Below are 19,028 nucleotides of genomic sequence, written 5' to 3' on the forward strand. Positions count from 1 at the left end.
TTTTTTTTTTTTTTTTATGAGTTTGAAAAAATGCCAATCACCTGCCCAAAAACAAAAACTCTTGAAATAGATTGAAACAACTTACCTTAGTAATTTTTTACTCTCTTCAACTTCGTACCGCTTTTTAGGTTTGTTCTCACAATGCAGAGAGTTCTCTGTTAGGATAGGATCAATATTTAAATAACTTGATATTTCTGATATCATGCGAAGAGAACATCCAACTCAAAAACAATAGGAAAGTCAAACTGCATTACAAACATCTTCTAGCAGGCGTTCATGAGCCTAAAATCACAGAAAAACTTGACCAATCACAAACTACCACGTGAAAAAGTTGTCACATATGACATGTCGTGATTGATTGAAGATAGTGTTATCTCCGCTTCACATTTAAATTCCAGATCCTTCTACAACCTTCTTCCTCACAATGTATGGCTGGGATTTATCTGCAGGAAATAGTCAAAGGCTTCTAGTTGTAGCCCCAGCAAACCAGTTTGATTACATATATGTGTTCCAATTTCCAAATGACCAAACATATTTTCACGGTTAACAACGTAAACTATCTTTAATTAAAAAATTATTGGATCTTCAATTGGAGGAGATGTTTAAGGAGTCAAAGTACACTCCTTGAGCAGCAGCAGCTAGTTTACAAGGAAAGGAATTGCTGACAAAGAGGCCCTCTGTTTGATCATCACACGTGTTATGCCAACAAGGACTGTATGGCTGGGATTTATCTGCAGGAAATAGTTAAAGGCTTTTTCTTCTTTTTTTTTCGGTTACAAAATAGTTAAAGGCTTTAAAATGCAATAATCACTTTACGAAGAAAAAAAGAAAAATAAGAGAGGTAGGTAATAGAGTGACGCCACCTCTATTTGCTAGAAGTGTATTTTGATTGCCACAAGGCAGCCCTATATTTTGCTTGCTCAGCTTTGGCTTTTTACCTCAAACAAACACAAAATTGTTGTTTCGTACAAGTGTTTCTCTTAAAATCAGGCCAAGCCAGGAACATCAATTATTGAAGAATGTCAAACCTCACAAGGTTAAGGTAGTTGATGTTATCGACTCAAAGACCGTTAAAGAATATGGTGATCCAAAACTAGCCCGAATGAAAAAATCAATTTTAAAATGGAATGTCAATTTCCGCCAAGCGTGCATTTTATTTGTTTAACAAACATACAGATCAGTTTCAACGAAATTGAAAAGCATAGGCCTTCTGTAAGTGATAAATTGATTGAGCAATTTTAGAAGAGAAAAAAAAAAGAGTAAATTATTGTGTCATTAAAGATGTATTTTTTTTCTCTTCCAAAGGTCAGATTTAAAAAAGAAAAGAAAGGAAGAATAGACATTCTATTTGCTAACTGGATTAATCCAATTATTCTGGGTTGGTGCACGACACCTGCTCCACCCCTATATATATATATTTAGCTAGGTGATTCGAATAAATAATGTAACACTTTCCTGTATAAGGTGGTCCAATAATACTTTTCCTATATAGTATATAGAGAATGTATTCCAATAATTGTAACACTCTTTTTTATTCACATCAAATACACACACATAATAATGATTCGAATTGATACATAATCATACATATGCTGATATTGTAAATATACTTCATATTTTTCAAATGTACCAAATTTAATAATATCTTTCAGGGATTACATTACTCCTTTCCTTGATGATGAAACTTGGAATTAATATTGTAATGATAATTATTAATATATTTGATTTAGAAAGCATGTTTGACCTAGAAAGAAATATTATTCATCATCTAGCAACTTCTTTAATGAAGCAACCATGTATATGATAATACCAAAAGGCACTTAAGAATAAATGAAAAATACTTAGGTTCACTGTTCACTTCAATTGTCCACTTTGTTATGACTCACAAAATTTTGTCATTGCAAAAGTTATAATCGGAACCGTTTATTTTCTAAATTATCATTTAAAGACCATGATGTATATGTGATGAAGATTGATTAACCACAACGAAGTAGATAAGAAGGTACACCAACACGTGTACCTAAGTATTGTCCAAAATAAATTGGGATAGAGCAAACACTTTTTGGCTTGCGAGTACCATAAACCTCACCATCCCACAGCAAACCCTTGAGCTTGACCTTAAAATATGGTAACCCACTTGCGTATTAAACCGCAAAGTTTACTTAATTAAAAGAACCGTTTATTTTCTAAATTATCATTTAAATTCCATAATAATATGTGTGATGAAAATTGATTAACCACCACAATGAACTAGACAAGGAGGTTAAGATAAATTGGTTTATTTATTTATTTTTGGTTTGGAAGCACAAATTGGGCACTGCTGGTGGTGGTGGTGGTGGTGGTGGTGGGGACAAACAAAACCGCAAGTGAAGTTGAGGCAAATGATGATCGGCAACATATCTTTCACAGGGAGGGGGCCATCTTGCCAGTGCCATGACCACGTGACACCAACTCCAAGAATGGGTCGTCTTGTTGCTGCACAGCACTGCACAAAGTTGAATTGTTGCAGCAGCAGCACTAGTGCGTAGTAGTAGAAGTACAACACAGTTGTAATAAGTTCACCCAACTGCAATCTGCAACAATATGAGCGTTTGCACTCACGTCACGTGCATTATGCATTGCATATCAACAATATTGCATGCCAGACCATCATTGTACCCTCATGTGGTACACTGCATGCCTTGTTTTTTTTTTTCTCCTGTCATGAACAGAGTCTTCAAATCAAATGGCATTGAGGAGCAATGGGCAATGGATAAAGAACTTTGAAATTTTGGATTTTAATCCGAGACTAGAAACCTTAAGTGTAAGCTCTAAACTGATGATGATTCTACACCCCAAAACAATTAACCATGTTATAATAGATTGTATCAAAATTTAGAAATGAGGTTTTCTCAACGATTTTATCTTTAAAAAAGACATGACTTTCTGCACAAAATCGGATACGCATAATATATATGTGTGTGGAAATCAAGGATCGGTTTAGTTTGGTCATTATGTTGACATAATAATTTCAATTATAACCAAATGAAGGCCCAATGAACTTTTTTTATTTTTTTTTTTATCAATGAGGTATAGGTGGAATTAGAATTTTGAATTTTTTAACATTAAAAAAAGAAGTAACGAATAGACTAAGCTAATTAAAAAGTAATTATATATGCTTGAATGGACGCGTGTAATGTTGAAAATTTTTAAAAAGTGATTATATATGCTGGCAGGGCCTAATAAATTGGTCTTGTGGTAGTTCATTGACTTGGGTACGTAATATTTAGCTTGTATCTAATCTTTGCTTCCGAAGGACACCTTTGCTATGGTTTGCCTTCAATTAAACCTGCAATTTCTTGAACAGTACTTCCCTTCCCTCGTATCAATATATTTCTTCTATCTACAAAACCCCCATACTGTCTAGCTTTGTTCCCACACAAAATAGCTATCTAGCTAACCACTTCCCCACACAAACTTAAACACCAGATCTCTTATAGTTGACTCCATGGAGAAGATGATGAAGAAACCACAGTACTCATCATGTAATCCAAGTTCATCTTCTTCTAAACTGGGCATGCACAATGATTCACATAAAATATCGAAGACGGCGGGCAAGCCAAAGATTCGCATAATCCACGTATTTGCACCTGAAATCATAAAGACAGATGTGGCCAACTTTCGGGAACTGGTGCAGAATCTCACTGGAAAACCTGCGGCAGCACCGGAAGTAGTAAATGGTAGTAGGAAGAAAACAATAAGATGTTCTACTTATTCATCACCAAGCAAGAAAAAATTGGAATTGCAAAATGATGGAGATCGGAGTGTAAAGGAGGAAATACAAAACTACACGTGGAGATCATCATCAGGTGATCATCATCCAGAGAAGATAAATAGTTTCTTGGATGGTTTCTCAGATTTGGATGGCTTTATTGAAGATTTAAGTAGTGAATTTCCTTCTCTTCATTCATCGAGCTCTTCCGCTCCATCCCCTTGGATGCATTTGGAGATGCATGATCAGTAGTACCATTCATATATTCTGGTTAAGAATATTCTCGCTCAGGATCTCTCTCTCTCTCTCTCTCTCTCTCTCTCTCTCTTCTGAGAACATCTCTCTTTTAGTCACCTGCTTCATGTTAGATAAGCAAGGAGACTATGTAGTTATATGCTCATTGTTTATTTCTTACTTTCGTTTTTGTGTTGGGCAGTTGCAATTAATTATAGTACTTAATTTGCAAACTTTCTGCATGTATTCTTCTAGTTTATTTTTCTTTAGATCAGCTCCATTTCAAGACCAATGCGATGATCATGTGATCTGTTCCCATGTATATTAGCGTGTAGGCTTCTTTTTACTGTGGTGGAACTAGGATGGGGTAAATTGGGAATTGCATTTTTTAATATCTTTTTAAAAGTGGAGGGTAAATTGGGATTTGTGAGGAGGGTCCTCCTTAGTTTTAATTCTGATCCAACAAGAAGAATATTTGTTTCAAACTGGATAATATCATATAAGTTTTGTGGACATGAACTTAGTCAAGTGGGTTAGAGCGAATGTGTTCCCTAAATTATGAGTCCTGTTTCTGACACTTTTGGGGTCTCCGAGGGTGAGACCCATGGGATGGCATACTGGCCCATAATCCTTTCTTTATTTTGTTTGTGCATGGACGACCTTCCTTCTCCTTGTTTAGACTTGAGCGGTTTAAGGGAAGGTTGATTATGTCCTACCAATCATTTGGGTCCGGTCACTTCCTCAAGTGGTCTGCGTCTGAGTCTCTTAGGGCATGTTTGGTAGGCCTCACTATGCCTCACTGGACTGGATTGTGTTAAATAACACTTAAAACCCATGTTTGGTAAGGAATGAGATTAACTTAAATGAGACTGCATAGTCCAACAGTGAAAAAATAACCGGACTCGCATGTCTAATTCAGTGAGCCCCAAATGCAGTTCGCAAAATAGCACCATCGCTATTTTGAACACACGAGTCCGGCTGGATTTCCTTACGCCTTGAATCAAAACACCACCACCACAGACCCAATCGACAGACTCTGGCAATGCCCAGCTCTCCCTCTTCTCCCCCGAATTTGTTCTCCCTCATGACCACCACCCGCAAGCCACACACAGACCCATCTCTCTTCGCCACCACAGCCACCCGCAAAACCCAGAACCATCTCTCTTCGCCATCTCTGTCAGACCACCACCATCAAACCCATAACCAGCTGCCAGAGACCCAATCGAACCATCATCACCACCCAATCAGTCAAACAAAGCATCATCACCACCCATAAACAGCCACCACATACTCAGTTCAACAACCATCATCACCTAATTAAACCACCACAACCATTAATTAGTGGAACCAGAAAGAGAGAGGGGTGAGTGTTTGCAGCCACCACATATCCAGAAGTGGATATGGCTATCTTAAAAGTTGGGGTGCAGCATGAAGAGAGAGTGAAAAGGAATGAAGGAAGAAGAAAAGAGAGGAAAGAATAGAAAGAAAAAAAGAAATAGAAGGAACGGCCTGGAAAGGAAGAAAGAAAAAAAAAAAAAAAAAGAGGCTTTGGAAGGAATAAGAAAGGAGGAAGAAAGAAACGGGCAGAGATAAGGAAGAAGAAGAAAAGTCAATGGGGAGAAGAGGAAGAAAGAAAAGAAGAAAAAAAAAAGATAATATAGTTTGAAGTGCGTGGTTTAATTGTTTGTTTGACCAGAGATAAGATAATAAACTACCACATACTTACTTATTTGTTTTCTTTTTATTTATTTTTAGGTAAAAAAAGCCTTAATTAAAATTAAATATTAGAATTTTATTAATTAAAATTAAATATTAAAATAATTATTTTTAGTCCGACACAACTCCAAACATAGGTCTTCACTATTTTTACAATCCAGCTTCTTAGTCCGACCCAACACCAAACGTAGGTCAGTACTTAATCCAGCTTAGGCCAATCCGAGCTAATCCGAGACAGTCCCAGGATTTAGTCCAGTTCATGACAGTCCGCCGTGCCAAACGACCTCTTAGACTCTTCTGGGAGGGCCTAATTGATATTTGATATCAACATAGTACATTAAGGGCTCGTTTGGTACACCGTATTAGACTTTGTATATAAGTAAATAATTCATGTCAATTGTTTGGTGTCAACTTGTATTATTTAATTATCTAACTATTTTAAACAGTTTGGGCTTTTAATACTTTTTAAACCTGACTAACTAATACAATCCACACACCCCGGTTTAGATAATACACGATTAATTATAAGGCTAGGAAAAAAAGAACACATGTTCTATGTGAAAAATCAGACACTATTTTTATCTTCTTCTCCCTAGGGTTCTTCTCTGCTATCTTCTCCAATAGTTATTTTCTTCACTCTTCTCCAGGTATCCATCTCTCTCTCTTATACTCTTTCCAATATGTTTCTCTTCTTCACTCTTTATCTTCTTCTCTGCTATCTTCTTCATAGGCTATTTGGTGACTGTTTGTGGAAAACACAAATCAATAATTTGTGTATGGTGGTTTTTTTTGTTTGAGTTTCGAACACCCAAGTTTGCAGCTTTGCTTAGTGTTGAAATTCATTCTTTCCCATTTATGTTGTCTCAATTCAAAGCTCAGCCAGACTCCAAATTTTTTATATATTAATTTTTTGATCAAAATCCCATATTCCAAATTTAACTTGGGAGGTTTTGCATCAATGATGTGGTGGGCCGGTGAGGAAGACAATGAAGGAAGCAGATAAAGGGAAGAGAGAATTAGGAGTGAGGTTTCTTGTTTTAATATTAGGCAGCTGTTGGATGTATCTAATGGCTAAAATGATTTGTCAATAATTTGGCAAAAAAGAAAAAGAAAAAACAATTGTGATATGAATCTTAACAAAAAATTTCGTGTTATTTGAATTTCAATTTTCACTTAAATTATTAAAGATTTTTTATTTATTTAAAAAGTCTGATTCGAATTCGGATGCAAGGGCGTGGGCATATTACTTGGTTTAAACTCTCTGTTTCATGTTTCCCACAAATTTTTCTATGTCCTTGGATAGACACTGAAGACGACTATTTTCTATGTCTGAAAGCCAGAGTAAAAGTGTGAGATTTTTGTAGAAATGTCACCTGAACTTATATCTCAGTTTCAATTTGTCACCTTAAAGAAAAATTTAAGAAAAATCTTACCTTAATTTTTCAAATTCCATGCTTTGTCATTTGACTTTAAACACCATCCAATTTTCCATTGATTTTTAAGGGTATTTTAGTCTTTCCATTTTCAAGGGTATTTTAAAAATGGAAAGAATCATTATAAAAAAATTAAAAAAAATTGTATACTTTTAAACAATTAAAATTGAAAAAATAAAAAATAAAAAATCTCACCTTCCCCCATCCCCTACGCACCACCGGGGGCTCCAACCAACCCCGCCTACCTTGAAATTCATTCCCCCTTTCCTCCTTCTCTCTCTACCATGGAACACCTACCATCCACACACAAATTCCCTCAACCCAACCAAACAAGAGCGGAACCAAAAATTTATATCGGGATGGGCTAATTTTTTTATTTATCTAGCTTCTTCTATATTATAATAGATTCTTCAATTGGTTTAGAGAATTTAGAAACCAAACAAGTTCATCCTTGGCTTTCTTGAATAAAATGCAATAAGTAGCTGCAACTTTATTTGTGGGAGTATATGGGTTACATAGCTTATAAAATTTGCCATGGGTGGGCATATATGTGGGAGTATGGGTTCCTTATCATGCTCAGAGAAGCGGGGGAGGGGAGGTCTCTTGCGCAATGTGTTTTGGGGTTTGGTGCAATTGGGGTGGGGGAGAAAGGGAGAGAGAGGTCTCTTTTTTCTCTATTTTTTTTCTTCATAATGGAAAAACTAAAATACCCTATTGGATGGTGTTAAAGTCAGATGACAAATCATGAGTTTTGAAAAATTAAGATAACATTTCTCTTAAATTTTTCTTTAAGGTGACAAATTGAAATTTATGTATAAATTCAGGTAACATTTTACAAAAATCCCTAAAAGTGTTGATGCAATAAACCCCTAATTCTGTTAATGAAAAAGATGGAACATTAGAGCATGTCTAATGAGACTTATCTGGCCTGGACTAGGTCCAAATTTGGCTTCAAATTGTTTTGGGGGAAGGGGGAACACTTTCTAATGCATGTGTTTGGCCTAAAGGCAAGATGAGGGACTGATTTTGCCCACTTGCTGGCCCGAGCAAGATAAGGGTCACATTGTCTTTTATTTTTTTTAATAATTTTAAAAAGAGCAGTAAAAGCTGACTTCAACAACCATTGAGGAGCTGTCATGTGGCTCTATCAAATGCAATGGTCCAACAGTTAGTTGCTGGTCCCTTTTTTCCCTCATGACTCTTGGTTCAATCCTCCTCCTTAGTTGTTTTTTACATTTCCAAAAATAAATTAATGTGTTACTTTTCTTAGGCTTTGATTTTTATCATCAATAAAATAATAATAAATTAAAATAACAAGTTTTGAGTTGTAACCCTAATCCCTCACCACTAGAACCACAAGAAATTTGAAAAGCTAAATTTTGTGAATAGTACCACTTTGAGGGGCTAAAACAACACCTAACGCCCTTTCCCCTTCCCTTGCATTAGACATGCTCTTATTCAATTAAGAAAGTACATGAAATAATTCCAAGGGAGAGACTTACCCATGCATGATGCATCCTTGGAAATCCCACAGAACCTCTCTTCTCTCTAATCACGCTCTTTTGTTTGGGTCGACATGCTCTCATCCTCTTTGATTGGCATTCTAAATAAGGATGGTCTCCCTTGCCCTCCGCGGCGTGTCTCTTGACAGATTTGGGTTGGCTGTGACGTATCTTGGCTTGTTGAAGCAGCAGCGTCTTTGTTTGCTTTCCAATCTGTATCAAATCTATGTCTAGTGTTCTTGCTTTGCTTTGCTTGTAGTCCCATATCATCGGACTCTTGCCTGTCTGTAAGTTGGTGCCTAGAGGAGTGTGAGAGGTAAAATGCCAAAATCATTTTCCCACAGTTGATTATTAAATCATTTTTGAGTGTATTAAGTTAATGTTTCTACAGTATTGTGATGCTAATTACAACAGAGTTGTTTTTGTGATTGGAATTTACTTTTTCACTATAAAGATTTATTATTATTATTTTCTCAATACACGAGAGGAACAAAGTTACAATTGGAAAATGAAGGCAAATTAAAAGAACACGCGTGGATTGCCGAGAGCAGCAACACCACCACATATAGCAATTGACCAGTTCGACATCCAGTGTGGATCACAATCAACAACGTCATTTGCTGTCACATCAGAGCTTTTGATTTAATTTCTACCACCAAATTCCCTTCAAGTGAGTGCCACTCCAAAATGCAGTTATATTGGATTATATACCATCTCAGCTCAGATTGCAAACCACTCTGCCACTTCTGGATTGAAATTCATCGAATAATAATCTTCTTTCTTTTGTTAATTATATGCAGTCTGTATACAAAGAAAACAAATTTGAGGTGAGCATTGTTTATACCTTGGCACCAAAGTTACCACCAGACTGTTGACATCTTCAATTCGTCCTCAAACAAGTCTGTTAACTATATATGCACTATATCTTATTGTAGTTCATTTTGTCACATATTCTCAGAGTTATAGTCTACATATAAAGATAACGGACTTGTTGGAGGACGAATTGATGATGGTAACAATAGTCGGGTGGTGACTTTGGTGCCAAGATATGAAAAATGGGCACCCCATTTTTGTATATACATGGCCCCTGCTTATAAATTAACAAAGGAAAAACATATCAAAGTAACATATGAAAGATATGATATAAGAAACACACAGAGACTGCAAAGCTTACTCTTAACATAGATAGAGAGACAGAGGAGGCCGTGTTTGATAGTTCAATAACAGCATTAAAGTAAAACTAACTAGTTTAGCAGTAGAGGGAGGTAGTGCTGCTGCAACCTCATTTCTGTTGTGTTTTATATACACAGTACGTACATAATATAAAGTTAATATTTCTGATGCAAAAGTACATTAGTACACATCTTCTAAGACGTAGTACAAATTTGATTTGCGGTGCAGTGCAGTGCAGTGCAGTAGTACTGTAGTACTCGTACTACAATGGAACTCTTAACTCGGTGATAAAACGCTGAAGCAGCTTGAAGGAACATCATTGCAGCAAATGGGCTTGAATCTATAGGGTTGGGTTTTCTACTATTTCAGCCCCTCTATTGGGCCTGAATCTCAAGCTCCCCTTGTTTAATTTTCTTCCAACAGACAAGAACATGTGGGGAACATGGACCAACATGGGCTAAAGCTTTTGACAGCCAATAAGAATAGAAAATCATAAAACAATTGGAAGTATAAAATGACATAGGGTGGCCGATGGATTTGAATGGTGCCAACAAGAACAGCAGCAAGCATCAGATACGGTTGCGAGGTGGAAGGTGGAAGTGGTGATGTTGATAGATAGCTAAGCACTCGAAATGGCATTGCCAAAATGCCATGCATGCTTTCGGTAGTTGGGTTGGAAGATTGAAAAATGAAAAGTAAGCAGAAGCCAGCCCTCCATTCCATTTTTCTACAAATGCCATTACAACTTTATCTAGTACGAAAAGTAACCAAACCCAAAAATGTCAATTAGAGGGATCCCTCACCCTTTAAGGTCCTCAACATTCTTCTTTTTTAACAATCCAAATCTTCTTATTTTTCAAGTCTTCATTTTATAAAAGCAGCTTCAAGAAAATACTACAATAACAACTATCTAATTGAGTAGTCAAATAATTTCTGATTCAAGTGAAGTTTTGTAAAAATAATCTTTAACAGAATATTTAAAAATTAGACAATTTCAATAACTGAAATACAATATGTGATGAGCCCTCAACTGAAACTCTCTCATGTTATACGTATGAATAAATTTAAATATATAATATAAATAAATAAAATAGATATGTAAAATGGGATGAAATAAAATCGGCTTTGAAAGGTAAACGACTGACCGCGCCCTTTGCGTTTTTATATTAATTATTATTAGTCGGTTTGATTTTGGTGGTGGTTGGAGCCAAATCACGTTTGGTACTCGAAAATTCCAGTAGCAATACTTGTTCACGGCCCATTTCTCTGACTTTGACTCTGTAAGTTCCTTTTCTGCCCCCCCATTTAATTGGAATTGTGAATCCCTCTTCTTCATTCTCACCCAACACCTCCTTGCCTTTGGCTTTGGCTTTGGCTTTTCTGCCGTTTAAATTGCTTTCTTTGTATTTTGTGTAATAATTTTCATACGTAAATTGGGTGGGTGCGGTGCAGATACCTGATAGCGGCTGCTGTCACCGATGGTGTTCTTCAGGAGTGTCAATGCGCTTTCCAAGCTCCGTTCTCGTCTTGTAAGTTGGTTTTCCTTTTTCTTTTTCCGAAACCCAGAGCGAAAGAGATTGATATCGTTTTGCTTTTATATTATTCTCAGATTCATCGGAAAATTGCTTCTTTCTTTCTTTGGAACCGACTCTGATTATTTCGATTCATTGTTTTCTGCAGGGCCAACAGTCGAATCTCAGAGATTCCGTCAGATGGCTTCAAACGCAAACCTCCACAGATCTTGTGAGTTCGTCTTCTTCTTCTTCTCTCTCTCCCTCTCCTCATAGTTCATAGGTCGTACCATTATTTCTGATTAAATTTGTTATGCACTTGGGGAAATGACAAGAGTCGTTTTGGCATACAAATGAAGAAATATTTTATTGATCAATGCAATTTTATTACTACGTCCAAGTCGGGGCCAGTAAATTCTCATATTATGAGGGTCATTTTATGTAAATTACAGTTTACTCTACAGTAATTCTTCCTCATGACCATCATTGTTGCCATGCAGGACCTTCGTTCTCAGTTGAAGGAATTGATTCCAGAACAACAGGTTTCTTCTATTAGTCATGATAGCATTCACTTACACCATTAACTTAATTTTTTCATATTTTGTTACTCATGCTTGGAGATCGATAGGTTGTATTCTTGATATTGAGTGTTGCTTTGGTGTTCTATTAGTAGTGCAAAATAATTCAACCATGTCTATATAAGTTGAGCTACTTCCTTTTGGTGCATTCTTTGTTTGTTGAGATGACTGGGTATAATGGATGGGTGAATCAGTTTGTTTTGTGTATAAAGAATTCTTATATTTAAACATTGAATATGTTAATAAGTTTGTTTAGAGTATTATCACACCTATATTTTTTTTTTACAGGAACGTCTGAAGAAAATCAAGGCAGAATATGGAAAAGTTCAACTGGGCAATATCACTGTTGATATGGTAAAGTATCTTTCTCTTTTTTCTTTATAAGTTTTCTTGTAAGATGTGCCTCTTTGCTATCAATGGAAGAAGTTAATGTTTGTAGTACTGGAAAAATAGCGAACCTTCATCTGATATTTGTTCTTCTTCTTTTTAGAAAGAGTGAAACTGCAACTTTGAACTAAATATGTGATCATAGTGCGTAATTCATTTTGGATTCACTTTTTAATGCATAGGTTCTTGGTGGAATGAGAGGAATGACAGGGTTGCTGTGGGAAACTTCCTTACTTGACCCAGATGAGGTATACATTTTAATTATGCAGTCTTGAAACTTTGTGAATTATTATGAACTAGTTTCTTTCATAATTCTAACAATTAGTCGACAAACATACGGTCATATAATATGATATCTTGTCTGTTTTTTTGCAGGGGATTCGTTTCAGGGGTTTGTCAATTCCAGAATGCCAGAAAGTATTACCAGGTGCAAAGCCTGGTGGGGAACCTTTGCCTGAGGGTCTTCTGTGGCTACTTTTAACAGGAAAGGTATGTCGCTTTAGTCATATTTCATTACAAGATCTTTTGACAATGCACTCTTAAAAGGAAACAAAGTGTCGATTTAATGTAATGAGTAGCCATACAAGATAACTGTTACTTCATATGGACCTTCTGGAAGATGTAGAATCAGCTGACAGTCATTTTTAATGTCTATAAGTTGCCCATAACATGTACCAACATATTACTTGTATTTATTTATCCATTCTTTTATTTTTTTTGCTTTGTATGCGGTGTTTTCGGTTTATTCTAATATTAAACACACCTTTTGTCTTGCCTATGCACAATAGGTACCAAGCAAAGAGCAAGTTGATGCATTATCGGAGGAATTGAGGAGCCGTGCCGCAGTTCCAGGTGCTGTAGCTTATATTTATCAATTTCACTGCCCATATTTGATTAATTGAATAATAGTCAGGATTATATTATATATTTTGTTAAGAAAGACTAAATAGTTATGATGGCTTAAACCGGGTACTTAAAAAGTTGTCATATGTGAGAATGCTACGAACTGCAGATGTTTGTTTCATTTAAACATTTGTATCTAGAAAGTTTTTAAGTGCATAAGGTTTGATTGAAGTGCTTCTGTTAGCAGTCACTGAAGTTTTATACTCTTATGGTCATTAATACAAGATTGCTCATCAAATAGCTGCCATTCATGGTTGCAGATTATGTGTATAAGGCCATTGATGCTCTGCCTATTACAGCACATCCAATGACTCAGTTTACCACCGGTGTTATGGCCCTCCAGGTTGGTAAATGGGCTTGCTTTTCATACAAATATATTAGTTATTTTACATTTTCTTTTTGGCATAATCATTGTCTGGTCGAAACTATTTGGTGTGTTCTGTTTATGCATTTAGATTTGCACTTTTTGGTTGGCTCCACCCAAATTGTCTTTACCAGAACTCTCAGGCTTCACGGTAAATATGCAATGGAAGACAGTGGGACATAATCTTTTAACCTTATCCATAGCTAAGGATGCATTTATACAAGAGAATAACTTGAATGATATTTTGATCCATAATACATCATTGGTTATCATGTACACAGATGTTTCTTATTGTTACCCTCTTTAGCCTTTCTTATTTTATATTACAAATTATGATTATCAGCATCCCTAATATGTTTAATGTGAGTTTATTTAAGTTGTAAGTTTTTCCCAATTTCTTTTTTAGATAAAGACTTAATTGACCTGAGTTTACTTTGTAAGTTTTTCTATCACAATAAGTTACCAGAAGGGCAAAGGTTGATACGTGCTACTTCTTATGTGGTACAAAGACGTGTATTGTCGTTCAGTTTCATTCTTGTTGATCTAGAGTTAAGGAGGCTAAATTTTTCAATTGAATATTCTTTGTTGGAGCATTAGTCAGATTCAGTGTTTCTTTTGGGTTTTATAAAAAAACTTTTATTAATTATATTTCTCTCTAGGAAAATGAAATCTAGTCCACATAAATAAAATACCTGAATAGTGCATTAAAAGGGTGGCTGGACTCATTTACCAGCTTTTCTGAGTATATCCAGTAGATGCAATGCAACTAACAGTTTCTAATCATTTAATTCTGTTTTCAGGTTCAGAGTGAATTCCAGAAGGCATACGATAAGGGGATACATAAATCGAAGTAAATATGTTTGTACTTTTGTGATCTTGATACTCAGTTTTCCATTGGTTTTTAGTTTCTTAAAGCTTCCTAACATGAGTTATTTTTAGGTACTGGGAGCCAACTTTTGAGGATTCACTTAGCTTGATTGCACAACTGCCAGTAGTAGCTTCTTATGTTTACCAGAGGTTGGTAAAGCATATTACACATTACTTATAGTTAAATGTTTGACCTTGTGTTCTTTCCACGAAAAATAATGTTTAACCGACTGATTTATACATGTTTAATAACTGCATTTAATCTTAATGTGTAAAACTTTTTCTAAAAGTGTTAAAAAGTTGTTTCTTATGTACGACATTGTCCACTGACTGATGAGTGATGGCATGCTTTTCTCCATGTGATCTGCAGCCACCACCAGTCTTTTGACTCCAATGGATATCATCTGTCTTTTCTAGTCCCTATGTAATATTTATATATGATTTGTCTTAAATAGCATTGGGATTAATTCATTGCTTTTTTTTTTCCTGAAGAATTTTTAAGGATGGAAAAGTAATACCTGTTGATGACTCCCTGGATTATGGTGCAAATTTTTCACACTTGTTGGGCTTTGACGATCCCAAGATGCATGAGCTTATGAGGCTTTATGTCACCATTCATAGGTTTGTATAAATTTCTCTTCCTAGGACCATACATGATATGTTACTACAAATCGAAGCTTTATGAATTTTAAGTAATTATTCATTACAGTGATCACGAAGGTGGGAATGTCAGTGCTCACACCGGCCACCTTGTAAGCTACCCTATTTTTGTTCTAAGATTTAAATCTCATATAATTAATTTAAACTTCTATTATGAGAACTCTGTTAACCATCATTTAATCTTGAAAGATGTGATTATTTGATCCATAACTTGATATTTCTTACCTTTAAATGTTGATGTCTATGTTCACTAATTGATTACATTCTGAATGCAGGTTGCTAGTGCACTGTCAGACCCTTATCTTTCATTTGCAGCTGCATTAAATGGGTTGGCTGGCCCACTCCATGGTTTGGCTAATCAGGTATTACATTTGTTGTTGTCCTGTTGTTTCCATCTGTCTATTCTTTTGAAAGCATTAGCGATTATTTGTTTATCTAAAAAATTTGATTGATGTAAAGAAATGATGCATGCTTCTAAAGGTTAAAATGACATCAGTCAATACTTCTCATAATTTTTTGTTTGAAAAAAAAAAAAAAAACATCATTCAATACTGAGGAAGATTTCATTCACAGTATGGTATCCAAAATATTTTTTGTGCTTTTAGTTACTGTTGGTATTGATGTAAACTGTAAGCTTTACCAAACCTCGACTGTTGTTATGTGAGGCGCTCTTGTTTGGATTTTTGCATTGCACTCAGCTTGGTGCAGCAGTGATAATTGTAAAAGAACTGCACATGTATGTTTACGCATCATGCCTAAATAGATTGGAAGGCAGCAGCCAGAGAGTTACATTTTTGTTTTAGCTTTGGCCGGGGATGTTGAATCTTTGACTGTAGAGCTGTTTTTGTAGTTCTAATGTGAACTTCTTGTCCACAACTATTGTACTTCTTAGAGGAGGTCAATAATATTTGGATCTCTTAAAAAAAATGCGTGGAATATTCACTTGCACTAGTGTTGGATTTGGATGTGACTTGAAGTTGTGCAGATGCATATTCTTTAAATGTCCGGAAGAATGGCGTTTTGTCTGTTTTCTGTTTTACCATACAGCTAGTTGGCAAATGTCAGAATATATGTATTTTCAGTTTAAGGGTGGACTTTGTATGATATATTGATTGAAGAGCAGCCAATGTGAATAATTGCTGGAGTTTTGTTAATGAATCTTGTGCGGATGGACTTTTTTGGGTTAATCAATCATCTTGTAGTTATCTTGCTATTGTTATCACAAATCTACAATTTACATGATCTACTTTAAAATAAAAAAGATTCATCCCTCTTCTGCTAGTTTTGGTTGTTCAGATTTCTAATTGACATTAGGTAGACTGTTAATTTAGGAACTTTGGAGTTCAAAGTTGTGTTTTCCCTAACTTCGTTGGCTTAATGATGTCTTCATAGCTTTCTCCTTTCTAAGGCCACACTACTTTGATTGCAGGAAGTTTTGCTCTGGATAAAATCTGTGGTAGATGAAGTTGGGGAGAACGTAACTACAGAGCAGTTGAAAGATTATGTCTGGAAAACATTAAACAGTGGGAAGGTAATGCCATCAGTTTTACCTAAATAATCAATTTAAATTTGTGCTATGATTAGTTTATTCTTGATAACTGTTAATTCTCTTGTTATTGAATTTAACATGCACGGTTGACTCTGCTCATGAATTTGATTGTTCGTTTCTGTCTGGATTTATTATCAAGTGGGCAATAGGCTTCTTTGCTCGTTGCCATGTTCTAGCAGAAAATGGCTAAATTGTACAATCCTGTCAGAACTTATCTACTGAATTCCGTCCTTTCATTGAATAAATAAATAAAATAGGTGTTCACAACTAATAGGTAGTCTGAGTATTTTGCCCTATGATCCTTGTAGAAGTCCTAAACTTGCCAAGGAAGTTACCTCATGGGACTTGATTTATTCATTTAGCTTGTGTATTATTCCCTGAGAAAAATGGGCTTTCATTTTATTGAATCTTGGCTATTTCAAATTATTTTCAAAACTACATTCTATGCTTTAGTCTGATGAGCTGCTAATAGTCTTGTCTTTAATTATCCCCTCTTTTGCTCATATTGCAGGTTGTTCCTGGTTTTGGACACGGAGTCTTGCGTAAAACAGATCCACGATACTCATGTCAACGGGAGTTTGCATTAAAGCACTTGCCTGATGATCCGCTGTTTCAGCTGGTATGAATAACCGTGATCACATGAGGGTGTGCCTTTTTCATGCACTCTTGGATCATAATTGTAAGTGCATCCTTTATGAGCTGACTTAGTCATTACCTTAACAGGTCTCCAAGCTTTATGAAGTCGTGCCTCCCATTCTTATCGAACTAGGCAAGGTAATTTAATAACTTCATTTTATGAATGTAAAATATTTCACTAGAGTTGTCATTGCTGTGAATTACCTAATCTTTATCTTTTCCCCTCTGAAATATGCTTCTATCTTTTATATTGCATTGAAAAATTAATAGTTTCATTTACAAAGCGTGTAAAATCTTTTTATGGTGGCTGGAATTAGGATCTTTGACACTAAAGCTGAGTGAGAAATTGATGATTTTCACTCAATTATTATATCTGTCTTTTCTTATCAACCAAAGGAGCAATCTGATGTTGGATATACCTGAAAATCTGCCATGCTTGTAGGTTAAAAACCCCTGGCCCAATGTAGATGCTCACAGTGGAGTTCTGTTGAACCATTTTGGTTTGACCGAGGCAAGGTATGATATTTCATGATATTTATTGTGTTGTTCCTTGATATTCTGAAGATGTTAACCGTTGTGAGATGATAATGTTCTTCAAATTCAATTGTGGGCAGATTTTTTACTGTTCTCTTTGGCGTATCAAGGAGTATAGGGATTGGTTCTCAGGTTCTCTCTCTCTCTCTCTCTCTCTCTACCCGTCCACCAACCTTTCTCTAATTTAATGCTAATTGTTAACTTTTCGTTGTTTCTTTGTTTGGTTCAGCTGATATGGGACCGGGCTCTTGGTTTGCCTCTTGAAAGGCCAAAAAGCGTTACGATGGAATCACTTGAAAATTACTGCAAGAAAGCAGCTTCATCCTGAGAATCGGAGGGTTGTATCATTCTCTTTCAGTAATAATTGCTCTGATGAATTCATGGCTTTGTGAAGGATATATTGAGGGGTGTAAAATTTCAGGTTCTGCTGTTTTTAGTTGAGTTGTTACAGGAAAACCTCAACACTAGAGCATTTTTAAGTACTTAGAAGAAATTTTGAAGTTACTTAGGCTCAGGGTGTTTTACTGCTCTGTCTGATTTTAATAAACGCACTGAAGAAGATATTTGGAATAATAAGTATAGTCGAAGATGGCCCTTGCATTTTAGGCTTTTCTTTCAGATTTGGAGATGTTTACTGTAAAGCCGATGTAGTCACATTTGTAATTGCATTGGGCAAATCAATTTTAACACTCATTTTTTTACCCTTGTGCACTTATGTTTGTGAGTGTAGAAAAAGTTACAAAATATTCATTTTGCACGATGTATTTTCTTCTGCTATGCTTGGTTTTTCTTTTTCTTGTCATATGTTTTTTTGAGGATACTTCGGAAGTTAACTGGTAAACAGTAAAATGGGCGGTTTTACCTCTCCTCTTGCATGCTCCACAATGAACCATATAGTATAAACGTGGACGCCAGCGACTCTGACTTAATTTTCTAAATTTGATCTTTAGAAAAATTTTGAAGAAAAAGGAGCTCCATTCCATATGAATTGTGAATTTATGAAAACCCTACTCTCCGCACACTCTTTTTTGTCTACGAGAGGTTTATTTTTTAATTTTAAATTTAGTTGTGCTTCATAAAAATAAGATCTATTATTTGATATTTTTTTTAATTTTAATATGAAAAAAATATGAATTTATCATATTATTCTCATTTAATTAATAATTTTAAATCTTAATGTTTGCATTAATTAATGACATTTTTTGGTATTTTGAATGTTTCACCATTCTC

General features: G+C 35.4%; 2 protein-coding genes and 1 long non-coding RNA gene across 4 annotated transcripts; 2 read left to right on the forward strand and 1 right to left on the reverse strand.

Moving 5' to 3' along the window:
• On the forward strand, positions 3,488-4,003 carry LOC18784580 (VQ motif-containing protein 25). The gene has a single exon (XM_007219733.1). The coding sequence runs from the start codon at positions 3,488-3,490 to the stop codon at positions 4,001-4,003; it is 516 nt and encodes a 171-aa protein (XP_007219795.1).
• On the reverse strand, positions 9,056-10,767 carry LOC109947457. Its single transcript, XR_002270190.1, has 2 exons — positions 9,811-10,767; positions 9,056-9,437 (listed from the first exon to the last, which is right to left on the reverse strand). It is a non-coding gene; the product is annotated as an uncharacterized LOC109947457 (long non-coding RNA).
• Positions 10,977-18,548, forward strand: LOC18787309 (citrate synthase, mitochondrial). Of its 2 annotated transcripts, XM_020557490.1 has the most exons (20): positions 10,977-11,089; positions 11,262-11,338; positions 11,490-11,552; positions 11,821-11,862; positions 12,187-12,252; positions 12,468-12,533; positions 12,661-12,774; positions 13,074-13,137; positions 13,449-13,531; positions 14,353-14,402; positions 14,492-14,569; positions 14,912-15,040; positions 15,129-15,171; positions 15,355-15,441; positions 16,509-16,610; positions 17,140-17,247; positions 17,352-17,402; positions 17,707-17,780; positions 17,879-17,930; positions 18,028-18,548. In XM_020557490.1, the coding sequence occupies exons 2-20, from the start codon at positions 11,288-11,290 to the stop codon at positions 18,124-18,126; spliced, it is 1,422 nt and encodes a 473-aa protein (XP_020413079.1). In that variant the 5' UTR covers positions 10,977-11,089; positions 11,262-11,287; the 3' UTR covers positions 18,127-18,548. The 2 variants fall into 2 exon arrangements, with proteins under 2 accessions (XP_020413079.1, XP_020413078.1); XM_020557489.1 differs by having other exon boundaries at positions 10,995-11,338.

The sequence above is a fragment of the Prunus persica genome, chromosome G2 (assembly GCF_000346465.2).
Source record: "Prunus persica cultivar Lovell chromosome G2, Prunus_persica_NCBIv2, whole genome shotgun sequence".
In the NCBI taxonomy this organism is placed as follows: Eukaryota; Viridiplantae; Streptophyta; class Magnoliopsida; order Rosales; family Rosaceae; genus Prunus; species Prunus persica.

What these genes read in the sequence shown, in the direction of transcription:
- LOC18784580 (XM_007219733.1), top strand. Translation starts at nt 3,488, where the DNA reads ATGGAGAAGATGATGAAGAAACCACAGTACTCATCATGTAATCCAAGT.
- LOC18787309 (XM_020557490.1), top strand. Translation starts at nt 11,288, where the DNA reads ATGGTGTTCTTCAGGAGTGTCAATGCGCTTTCCAAGCTCCGTTCTCGT. An exon ending in CCTTACTTGACCCAGATGAG is followed by an intron (nt 12,534 to 12,660) that starts GTATACATTTTA and finishes GTTTTTTTGCAG; the next exon opens with GGGATTCGTTTCAGGGGTTT. An exon ending in AAGGGGATACATAAATCGAA is followed by an intron (nt 14,403 to 14,491) that starts GTAAATATGTTT and finishes AGTTATTTTTAG; the next exon opens with GTACTGGGAGCCAACTTTTG.